The sequence below is a fragment of the Oratosquilla oratoria genome, chromosome 12 (assembly GCF_046742065.1).
Source record: "Oratosquilla oratoria isolate Oo_2021 chromosome 12, ASM4674206v1, whole genome shotgun sequence".
NCBI classification, from domain to species: Eukaryota; Metazoa; Arthropoda; class Malacostraca; order Stomatopoda; family Squillidae; genus Oratosquilla; species Oratosquilla oratoria.
Window position 1 is genome coordinate 51,030,306 of NC_134788.1, and position 12,794 is coordinate 51,043,099.

Consider the following 12,794-nt stretch of genomic DNA (forward strand, 5'->3'; position numbering starts at 1 on the left):
CTATTCCCACCCATTTCACTCCCCTTTCCACCCATCCCATCTCAGGTCCTCATGGATGATGGGTCATCCCTGCATCCTACCAACTGCCCTGGGTCAATGCAATACAGCAAGACACAGTACATTCACAGCAAGGCCGCTTCACTTAATTGATGAACCCCACCTCTCTGTCCTCTCAAGGAAGGAAAGAGAAAGGGCAAAAACCTTTCGGGGTGCATCAAAATATAATTCATACATAAGCAACCCTTACCCCCATCCCTCTCTTCCATAACATTATCATCCATACAGTCATTCTCCACTCATCCCTATCTCGTGCCTTCTCCCTTCCTTACTCAACAGACATTCCCCTCTTGATGAACGCCCCCTTCACCCTATCTATCCATCTCATCCTCGGTCGTCCCCTCAAGTTCACTTCCTCCACCTCTGCCTTCTTTTACTAATTTTCCATCACTCATACAATCCATGTGTCCAAACCATCCCAGTAACCTTTCATCAGCCCTATCTGCCATCATCTCCTTTTCCACTCCTGCTCTCCTCACCTCCTCGTTTTTCACTCTATCCAACCTTGTAACCCCTACCATACTTCTCAGATATTGCACCTCAAAGACATTTAAACTTTTCCTCCCTGCCTCTCTTAGATTCCAAGTCTCTGCCCCATACAATGCCGTCGACACAATCACTCCTTCATACATTCTCCTCTTTGCATTCATTCTAAATTGCCTATTTCTCATACCACTTTTTAATCCTCCATGACATTTACTTGCTTTTCTCAATCTACAATTTACCTCCATTCCTCCCCTCCCGTTCCTCCCATATATATTGAATATTTTGTCAGCCCTGTCATTGTTGTCACACAAAGGATTCTTGGAACATAAAATCAATCAGTGAAAAGATATAGACACTGCAGGTAGTTTGCCCACTAAATCCTCGAATGCCCTCGGCTTAACCCTTACCAACAACAGGCGTCTGTGGGACTTGTCAGCATTAGCACAGGCCATGATTGACAGCCTGTCCTTTATAAGTATCCTGCCGGTGGAAGCCTCCTGGGTGTTCCTGGACGGAGACTTGCTATATAGCCCAGTTTCATTTGTGTTGTAAATTTAAAAGTTTTAGTAACGTTCCACTTCCTTGAACCCAAGAAACCTGTCCACAAACGGATCCACAGGACTGGCGTCGGCACTAAGCAGCTCCCCAGTGATAGCTTTGTTTACAGTGGCGTGGCGCCGTCGGAACAACCACAGCCAGCCATCACTACACTTGAAGTTGGTGTGGCCAAGATGTTCAGGAAGTCTCTGTGCAGCATGTTGTAAATGCACGCCACAGACTGATACACCTTCTCTCTCCTGAGTATATCATGAACGGCATTATCAAGGTTATCCATGGGAAGCTGTTATAGTGTTCTGTGGGTAGTGTTCGGTATGGACAAGCAAGGAAGAAATCAAACTCCCGACTACACAGTATTCTCCATGTGTAACAATCACAGAGTAAGGTGAGTACAGAAAGAAGCGTATGGCGATTCTGGGGGAGTGCTCGGTTGTGGCAGGGAAAGAGGAAGTCTGGAGGTGGAGGTCCTCGATCGTTGCTTGCTGGGAGAAAGGAAGTCTGGAACTGGAGGTCCTCGGTCGATGCTAGTAGAAAGAAGGTCAGGAGCTGAAGGTGAGTTGTTGCTGCGGCGGCGGTTAAAGCTGTACTGGACTATGTGTAACCGTCACTAACCATCAACCACGCACGTGATCCACACACATGCCACATGGCACTCGTCTTTGACAAGACCTCCAATATTTGCAAACCTCACCAATCTCAAACACGTGACTAAATGCTACATAAGATCATGCAGGAAGTTCCCACAGTGTCACTACACAAGATGCCTAATGTCACCAGACACCCATTGAACCCATTCTCGTACCTTCCCCAATTACACTACCGTAACGTAATGTATATACACCATGTCTAGCCACGCCCACCAACTATACAACTAGCCCCTATATAACGGAACTAACACCCATACCCATATTTGATAACTAGCACACCTCACATACGGCAAGCCACCAATCCCCTTTATTACGACGGCTGTGCCGCCGAGAGAGAGGACTGCCCAGGTCACGAACTTGGTAGGAAGGAATGCCCAGGTCATGAACCTGGTAGGAAGGAATGCTCAGGTCACGTAGCTGGCAGGAGGGAGTGCCGAGGTTAAGGCCCGGCACGAAGAGTACTTAGTTGTACAAAATCTTCGTACCTGAATAAAGCCAAGAAAGTCCACTAGAGACTTTACCTCACTCGCTAAACTACCATTATATGTAGCAAAACACATTTGTTTTGTTACACTGTGGACTACATAGAAAAGACCGTCCGCTCGCGCAGGATCATTAGTTGCAGGAGGGAAAGAGATGTCAGTACGAAAATGAAAAGATAGTTGTGTATGAAAGAGGGCTATCGGCACCGGGCGATTCTTGGGGATATTTATTGCGTGATGTGGCTCAGCACGGATGGGCACGTCTACTGAGAATCTGCTACCATTCATCATGCTTACCGCTGGATACAGACAGATGGACTTATGTCCGTGATACTTAGAACCCAGCACATCGCAGCACGTCTGGTCACGATCACTCACAGCTGGTAAAAGGATACGTCGTAAATGCACGCGGCTATACACGATCGTTCGTGTACACCGCCCGAGGGGGAGGCGGAGCTGACAAGTAGTCTGTACAGTGTGGTCTAGGTGTGATGTGTCGTATCAGGTGTTTGTGTTTGGTGTGGAGTCTTTCTAGCTGTCTCATGTGAAGTTTGTGTTGGTTGAGTGGACGGATGCTGGTATCTCGGTGTAGGGACTCAGCAGTTCGGAAGTCACTCAATCTCGACCTCGTGATGAACATGACTGCGGCATTCTGAATCTCCTGATGGTTGTAGTTGTTATTTGGACATGTCAGTTTGCCCAATCCCGGAGACTGTCACAAAATCGGCCTGACTAGGCTAGGTGCTATCGACGTTAGGTGGACAGTGTTTCGGTTTTGAAGCGCTTTAGCCTTCCAGACACACAGCCTTGGCTCTCGCTCCCGTCCTGCGGAAGTATGGGGTTCAGGTAAAGCCACTATCCAGTTTACTCCCCCAGCACACAGGCATGGTCCTGCAGTGGGACTTTTTGAGAGGGATATTCTGTTGGTGTTCTTGCAGCGGAAGAACACCAACGTGCTGGTCTTAATGCGCCACTGTTGCTCCCACGCGTGTGCCCGTCTAGTATGTTTTGCATTAGGTGAAAGGCTCTCTGCAGCCTTTTGTGTCTACTAATGTGATTAGTGTCGTCCACATGCGAGAGAATAAGACCCTGGTTGCATGGGTAAGCCGGCTGTGACAAGAGGCCGTTCTTTTAAACCCAGCGGCGGGTTCACAGAAGGGTTCCGTTGGGTTGTATTGCCTTTTGATTGGCCGATCTCCCTTTGGCTGTGGACTCCGTGAGCGAGCTGTGAACCTTAGCGAGTGCATAAGCCTCCGCTCGCGTTGGTGACGTCATCAGTCTGGATTGGACCGGCCAGGGAAACAGACGTCTCAGGAGCGGCCGGCGGTTGGGACAGGGCCACCACACTATCTCTTCCGGTACACCTTTTCTTCCCACTTTCCATCCCTCTAACCAATTCCTTTGTGTAAGAGGCTCGTAGATATGGGTAGACTGGTGAGGATTTCATCTTTATTGGATCGTCTGTTTTGTAAACAACGGTTCGCTCTCAGCGTTGTTTTAAACGGGCTTGGGGATTCGATTTTATTTATGTTTTGCTGGTGTAACAATATGCAAACTAAGTCAGTGTGCAATGAATTCGAGATTGCTTGGGTAAGCAGTATTGCATGCGAAACTGCAACGGTGGATCTCATTGGAGAAAGGGTGGAGGAGAAAATCCAATTGGTTCACGATTGTAAGATCACGCCCTTAGGGAAGGTTCTTAAATCTAAAATTAAAGATCATTGGACTAAAGAAATCATAACATTATTGCAGAACCGACCTAGGGCCCAGTTTGAGTGAAAAAAATAAAATAGAATAAAATAAGCTTCTTTAAATTCCCCCTTTACAGAAAACATAGTGAAGCGAGAGGTAGAAGCACGCCAGTGCAGAATACAATTACTAAGTAAACTCAGTCAGAAATTGAATAAGTAGAATGATCGGAGGCATGGGCCTACCGAATAAAAGGGTGATTAACAAATAATATTAATGAAAGACAAAAGAGAAAGTAGAGAGAGACGTACTAAATGAAAGTAGAAACACGAAAGAAAGGCGGCACATGGGGGCGGCAGCAACAGAGTGGTGACAGACGGTCACACTTCTTCTTGGCCTTGATTATACCATGAACCGTTGTTTCATTCAGGCCACGCTTTTCCATCAGTTCACCACGTGACATGCCCCTCTCATTGTCCTGAATTATCACAGACTACTGATGCACAGACAGAATCTTTTTCTTTTTTCCCTTTTTTGATCAAGCAGAAGACGGTGATGGGGTTCTATGAGATGGGGATGGGGTAGGAGTCCGGGAAGACATTGTTGAAGTACGTATCACTGTGAGCGAGGGAGAGCACACGAGCTTAGTAGGTTACCTCACTCTGTGATCGGCAGCCACGCACAGCGTCACCGGCATGTTCGGTCGCCTTTCAAACTCGTCGGGTAAACTGACATTTCTAAACTTATCATACACCATGCGAACAATCACTAATCCAATTTTACCACAAAAGCAACATACACTACATTGCACTCTTGGTTGGCAAGAGGCAGTCCTTTTAAACCCCGTGACGGGATCAAAGACGGGTCCCATTGGAACGTCTAGCCTTCTGATTGGCCGGCCTCCCTTTGGTTGTGGCCCGCGTGAGCAAGCTGTGAGCCTTGGTAAGCAGATACACCTCCGCTCGCGTTAATGACGTCATCAGTCTGGGTTGAACCGGCCAGGGAAGCAGACATTTCCCATGTGTTCGTCGTCGGCGGTTGAGACAACGTCACCACACGCCCGCGGTCAGGGATGCCAACGGTCCCCCCCCCCTTACCTCACACATTCCGTACATTCGTCCACCACATTCACCCCAGAGTATGTATTTTTAGAAGTGCAATCTTAAACGACATAGCGATAAAAATTTGATTAATGATTTTGTAAATTAGAATTCTGTGGTGTGAATGTGAGTGTATGTGGCGCGGGCGGGACAGGTGGTTGGCACTCCCGATGGGGGGGGGGGGTCAAAGGGCGCGAGCCTTGGTAACCCCCGGGGGGGGGAATGCCCGCGCATCGGCGTGGGTCGACAGTGCCAGGGAAGGACCGTGTGAGTGTGGAGGTGCGAATGCGAACGAGAGAGAGAGACTCAGCCCGAAGGGGGGGGGGGGCTAGTATTAGAAATTAGGAAGGGAGGGAAACTAGAACGGAAGGGACCGTGCTGCTGCTGCTGCGAGTGTTCAGAAGGAAGGGATCGTCGACAACAAAACCAAGTAACAAGTACCTCATAAATTCATCAACGAAATATATGTTTTTTCTTGGCGGAAATCAGTAAAAAAAAAAACAAAAACAAAAATGCTATAACCAAATATACTATCAAACGGAGATGCGACGGTAGGTTCGAGATGCCATGTCTGTCCATTCCCGTCAATGTCAGTTTGTACACTATGTAATGTTCTGAGTGTTCTCCAACTCCAAGTGGCTTGTTTTTTATACAATAGCCTACTATGGAGCTGAGCTTCATACTTTTCTTGAATTTATAAAACTCCTCTACACGCTGCAGTCCGATCGGGTGACAAAACCAACCGTCAACATCACAGCACATACGACCTTTAAAGCCGGGTCCACATTTGTTGCAATTCCACGTATCGTATCATCTTTGCGTACCGCCTAGTGATACAATACGGTGCAACAGGGTATTGTACCCACTTGTTGCGTATCCGCCTATTGTATACGGATACGCAACAAGTGGGTACAATACCCTGTTACACCGTATCGTATCACTAGGTGGCACGCAAAGATGATACGATACGTGGAAATGCAACAAGTGTGGACCCGGCATAACATTACAGGTATCATATTACTAAATGCAGGTTAGGTTAGAACAATTGATCATATTCTAATTTCTTCAACTTCCCCATCTATCAAAACAAGCATTCGTCGCGGCTGCGGTCATGGGTGTATCTCTTTTTAGCAACTTTTTCTGTTATTAATTGTCGCCAAGATAAACGTATAAACGTTATTCTATCCCATATGTAATCTTATTTAAATTATGAACACAGGTGAAATATTAACCGCTGCGAGTGACGTAATAGTAAATAAATACGCCATGTCATTGAAGGACTACCCATGAGCGAGAAAGAGCTACTGATGCTGATTTCCTGTTTTACATAAGAATAGAAATATATTTCAAATTATCAGGTAACAAAGCTTCATTGTTGTATTGAATTCTTTTTTTGAGTGGAGTGAATCAGAAAACAGCATGACCATTTAAGAAAAACTTTAATGTTTTTAAATATCAAGAGGCATATTTTCTCCCAGACAGAGGTACGAGCAGCTACAAACGGCCATCTGGTGATCCAGACATTGACTGGGAGGATAGAAATATATTTCAAAATATCAGGTAACAAAACTTCATTGATGTATTGAATTATTTGTTTAAGTGAGGTGAACCCCCCCCCCCAAAAAAAAGCATGACTCTTTAAGAAGACTCAAATTTTAATATTTCTAAATATTTAATTCAAGAGGCATATTTTTTCGTAGACAGAGGTGGTAGAAGTTTACCATATAACAGCCACAAATGGGCAATTGGTTATCCAGACATTGAGTGGGAGGAGACTGATTATCTGAACCAAGTTATTAACCCGTTTGATTACACTGCCTACTACACATTGCTAAAGTCTTTGGCAATATGTAATTAAACTATTCCCAAAAAACTGCAGATCCTCAAATGGCATTTTCATATCAAAATAGGCAGTCTTTGATGCTTTGTTTATAATATAGGCTTATATATATTTGGAAATGCACAACTATGCAATATAGTAATAGAAAATTAAATAATTTTGTAACTTATAATATGTCAACATAATATACATTATTCCTGGTGGAAATTGATAATATACACTGTTGCTAAATGCTATAAACAAATGAAGTTGCATAGACTCCTTTCAACACCATCTTTGTTTCAATAAATTCAGAGGCTGGAGACAACATTGATGACCTGATGACATCTAGAATTACAGGTACAGTACCACATTACTAAATGCAGGTTAGGTTAGGTATATAATTTACAATATCATTATTTAATTTACTATTACTATATCACATAGGTGTGCACTTCTAAATTTTTACCTAATTTTTTTAGTCTCTGTTAAAGAATATGTGCGGTTTTTTTTTAGTTTCATTTAATTATACAAGTTTAGAGTAATTCCATGACGGTAGATAATTGCCATTCAAACTCATACATAACCTACTTCAGTACAAACACATTTTTTCTCCATTTGCATACATTGTTTTTGCTACTTCTTTCATCCAAGGATACACTAACTAGAATTAGGTAAATACACTGTAAACAAACACATGGTTGCCAGATTAAGCCCCTAACACAAGCCACTGTCCAACCAGTGTACCAGATATAGGTGCTGACAATATTACATTCATCTGTACTATTACTAGGTTCGTAGAGTGTGAGAAATGAGAAGGTAAGGAGAAGAGTAGGGCTGCAAAAGGAGTTGGGAGAGGGTTGGTGAAAGAGTATTGGTTTGGACACATGGAAAGAATGGGAGAGGAAAGAAGGGAGAAGGCAGAAGATAGGGGTGAGTGGAGAATGGTTGTGTATGGATGATGCTGTGATGCATGGAAGGGAGTGGGTGGGGGATGGGAGGTTAGAGAATGTGTGTGTGAATGACATGTTGATGCAACTGGAAGGGACTCTTCCCCATCTTCTCTTTTTCTGCATGAGGGGATGGAGAGGGAGGATCCTCAATTAAATGAAGCTGCCTTGCTGTGGATGTGCTGTGTCTTGCTGTATTGCTTCTGACCCAGGGCAGTGGGTGAGATCCAGGGATGACCCATCATCTAGGAGGAGCCAAGAAAAGATGGAGGGAGTGGTGGTAAATGGGAATAGAGTATGTGGGGATGAAATGGTTGAGAGTGGATTTATGTCTTTGACTTTGGCTACATCCCTCATAAAGGGGAAAAAGTCATTGGTACATGTATGTATAAAGTGTTCATATGGAAAGTGTCCATTTGAGAAGCAGTGATGTTGGTAAGGCTTAAATGAGACCAAAGCTCTCAGAACATCCAACTTTATGCTGATTAATGTTAATAGCAAGAGACACCTAAACTGAGATAATACTAATATCAAAGAAAGGTTGCAGATTTTTTTTTCTTTTTCCCATTATTATCACACAAGTGTCAGTCACAATCAGTAAGGGAGATGGCACAGGCATCCTGGGAGATGACTTGGTTTGTGTGTATAATGCCTCTGTGTTTAAATGATCTGTAAGGTAAAAATATTAAAGCACTAGGTCTCATATAATACATTGTCTTCATGTTCCACATTTAATTAGATTGTACCATTGATAGCAGTTACTGCCTGAGTACATCACGATTGTTAACATTGTATTAGTAGGTATATCTGATGGTTTGTTTCTATTAGACAAATGGGTATTTTACTAAATGTGAAAAAAAAAAAAAAGGATAGTACCTCTACAATTTGTAGATCAATTTTGTTTACATTTTGCTCAAGTGAGATTAACTGAGAAACCTTCCAAGAGTAGATCATGTTTAGATTAAGGTCTTGTGAGCCCAAACATGGAATGTTATGCTCTGGTCAACTGGGCCATCCCCCACTTCCAAATCTTGTGACATGAGGAAAAAGATGGGAGTAAAATTTGAGTCATTCTGGTCACAGTGAGGTGGGTATGCAAGTAAATTTTGGATGATTTTCAGCACATTTCTAATAAGTAGAATGTAATATATCAAAGCACCATATATTTTAGAGTTACTGCCTATTTTATATTAGATGTTGGCAAGTACAGAGGATTTATATGCGAAACATCCACTATCCAATTACAGTGTATTATAAGTTTTCAAAGAATTGGATATCAAAAATACATTTTTATACATTTTTTCCAGGATGAGAATACCTATCTTTGGAAGAACTATATGTTGATTCCCTATGTGTCATACGATGATAAGGATCTGGTGTCACATCTGCAGCACAACTATATCACAAGTTATCTTAGATATTGTGTGATGACCCACACTACAGAGAAGCCTTTCCAGTGTGACCTGTATGACTGCTCTTTCACAAAAGGGTGATCTCAAATGGCTTTAAAGTCACCTCAAAGATCTTGTGGTGACCCACACAGGTGAGAAGCATTTCCAGTCTGACCTCTGAGATTCTGCTTTCTCACAAAAGCGTGCTCTCAGAAAGCATATGTGGATCTACACACAGAAGAAAAGCCTTTCCATTTTGACCTGTGCAATTCTGCTTTCTCACACAAGGGTGATCTCAAATGTCAAATGATGGCCCACACAGAAGAGAAGCCTTTCCAGTGTGACCTGTGCAATGCAGCTTTCTCATGAAAGAAGCACCTCAAATTTCATATCACCCACACTGGAGGGAGGCCATTCCATTGTGGTGTGCGTAATTCTGCTTTCTCATGAAATGGTGATCTCATAAAACATAAGATGACCCATGCAGGAGAGAAGAATTTCCTATGTGACCTAGGCAATTCTCCTTTGTCACGAAAGGGTCCTCTCATAGCATATAATGGCCCCCACATGAGAGAAGCCTTTTCAATGTGACCAGTGCAATCTAGCTTTCCCACTAAAGAATCACCTCAAAATTCACATGATGAACCACACAGGAGAGAGGCCTTTCCAATGTGACCTGTGTGATTCTACTTTCTCACGAAAGGCTTCTCTCAGACAGCATATGAGGACCCACACAGGAGAGAAACCTTTCCAGTGTGACCTGTGCAATTCTGCTTTCTCACAAAAAGGTTCTCTCACAGAGCATAGGATTACCCACACAGGAGAGAAGCCTTTCCAGTGTGACATATGTGATTCTGCTTTCTCAAGAAAGGCTTCTCTCACAAAGCATATGAGGACCCACACACGAGAGAAACCTTTCCAGTGTGACGTATGCGGTTCTACTTTCTCAGAAAAGGGTTATATCACAAAACATATGAGGACCCACACAGGAGAGAAGCCTTTCCAGTGTGACATATGTGATTCTACTTTCTCACAAAAAGGTTCTCTCACAGGGCATATGAGGGCCCACACAGGAGAGAAGCCTTTCCAGTGTAAATTTTGTGATTCTGCTTTCTCAGTAAAGGGTCATCTCACAAAGCATATGAGGACCCACACAGGAGAGAAGCCTTTCCGGTGTGACGTTTGTAATTCTACTTTCTCACAAAAGGGTCATCTCACACAGCATATGAGGACCCATACAGGAGAGAAGCCTTTCCAGTGTGACCTGTGTGATTCTGCTTTCTCACAAAAGGGTCATCTCACACAGCATATGAGGACCCATACAGGAGAGAAGCCTTTCCAATGTGACCTTTGTCATTCTGCTTTCTCAGAAAAGGGTCATCTCACAGTACATATGAGGACCCACACAGGAGAGAAGCCTTTTCAGTGTGACCTGTGTCATTCTGCTTTCTCAGATAAGAGTGCTCTTACAAGGCATATAAGGACCCACACAGGAGAGAAGCCTTTCCAATGTGACCTTTGTGATTCTGCTTTCTTACGAAAGGATTCTCTCACACAACATATTAGGAACCACACAGGAGAGAAGCCTTTCCAGTGTGACTTTTGCAATTCTGCTTTCTCACGAAAGTATTGTCTCACACAGCATATTAGGAACCACACAGGAGAGAAGCCTTTCCAGTGTGACCTGTGCGATTCTGCGTTCTCACAAAAGGATGGTCTCACAAAACATATGAGGACTCACACAGGAGAGAAGCCTTTCCCATGTGACCTGTGCAGTTCTGCTTTCTCAGAAAAGGGTAATCTCACACAGCATATGAGGACCCACACAGGAGAGAAGCCTTTTCAGTGTGACCTGTGCGATTTTGCTTTCTCACTAAAGAGTTCTCTCACAAGTCATATAAGGACCCACACAGGAGAGAAGCCTTTCCAGTGTGACCTGTGTGATTCTGCTTTCTCCAAAAAAGGTAATCTCACACAACATATGAAGACCCACACAGGAGAGAAGCCTTTTTAGTGTGACCTTTGTTAATCCTGTTTCTCACATATGAGTGCCCTTACAAGGTATATAAGGATCCCACTGCATGGAGGCCATTCCTGTGTGACCAGTTTGATGCAGCTTTCTCACAAAAGAATCACCTCAAATATAACAAGATGACCCCCACATGAGTGTAGCCTTTCCAGTGTGACCTGAGCGATTCAGCTTTCTTACAAGTGAGGTCTCGCAAATGTCACATGGTTACTAACACTGTTGAGAAGCCATTCCATTTTGGCCTGTGCAGTGAAAAGTGTTCCCTTTAAATTTTGCACATATACGTGTGCACACATGTTTTATAACTAGCACACAAAGGAAAAAATGTGCACACACAAGGCTCTCAAGATGAAATTGAATTGTTCTAGTTAAATTAATTGTATGATTTTGTAATAATGAATTCATAAAAGAAAATGTGATTTTGAGAATCTGGCAATGACCTTTGAAATATAAATGTACAATTTCATAAATTCACATTTGGATCTAAGATTGTAGAGTGTTTGCTGGTTATTCATCACCAGTACTTGTTCATTCAATTGAATTAAATCAAGAAGAATTTTATAAATTTTGCCCATTCAAATCAAATACTTTTAATGGCCTGGTAACTGAATATTGACACAATTTTTTTTTTTTTTTTTTTTTTTTTTTATGTATCCAGTTCTATTTGGTAAAGAGAAAAAAAATCAGTAGAGATTCCTACTGAGACCTATTTAAGACTAATGGTATGAGCAAAGATACTGGCAAAAAAAAAAAAAAAATGCTACGAAAAGAGATTTGCATAGGCAGAAATTCAAATAAGCACAACACTGAAACAAAGCAAAGATTAGAATTTAAAAATTGTAAGGGAAAAGGGAGCTGTTGGAAAGGCTCATCCCGACTTTCTAGTTGACTTCAATTGAAAAGTAAATAAAGGAGATCAAAACAAGGCGACTTGTCAAATTCAAAGAAAGCAAATGGTTTGATGCAAAAGAAACTGCTAGCTGGATGAGATTAGGAAAACTGCTATGCCCATTTATGGGACAGGTTTAGGATGAGGTACAAGAATGTTCACTGTTTGATATCTCCTCTATTTCACATTATTAATCATTTGGTAGTGAACATGTTAATCCCCTTTGTCTTGAATATCATGATTTTTTGGCTGATACTACAGAAATGATTAATTAGTCAGTTTAATGATTTCAAATATTCTGTGCAGGAAAAGAGAAGGGGAGAAATCCCTCCGGGCAGCATCAAAATATCATTCACACATAAGCACCCCATCCATTGCTTCCTTCTGTAACAATATCATCCATACACAGTCATTCTCCACTCATCCCTATCTCCTGCCTTCTCCCTTCCTCAACAGACATTCCCTTCTTGATGGGAGCCCCCTTCACCTTATCCATCAATCTCATCTTTGGTTGTCCCCTCAAGTTCATTCACTCCACCTCTGCCCTCCACACCTCTTTTATTAACCTTTCATCAGCCCTATCTGTCATCTCCTTTTCCACTCCTGCTCTCCTCACCTCCTCATTTCTCACTCTATCCAACCTTGTGATCCCTACCATGCTTCTCAGACATTCCATCTCCAACACATTTAAGCTTTT

At 42.8% G+C, this 12,794-nt stretch overlaps 1 protein-coding gene across 1 annotated transcript; it reads left to right on the plus strand.

Annotated features, from left to right (window-relative positions):
* The first annotated feature begins 6,251 nt into the window (after positions 1–6,251).
* On the plus strand, positions 6,252–11,839 carry LOC143031720 (uncharacterized). The gene is made up of 4 exons (XM_076195929.1): positions 6,252–6,377; positions 6,498–6,579; positions 7,154–7,198; positions 9,096–11,839. Exon 4 carries the CDS (start codon positions 9,817–9,819, stop codon positions 11,191–11,193), a length of 1,377 nt encoding a protein of 458 aa, XP_076052044.1. The 5' UTR covers positions 6,252–6,377; positions 6,498–6,579; positions 7,154–7,198; positions 9,096–9,816; the 3' UTR covers positions 11,194–11,839.
* The last annotated feature ends 955 nt before the right edge of the window (positions 11,840–12,794 follow it).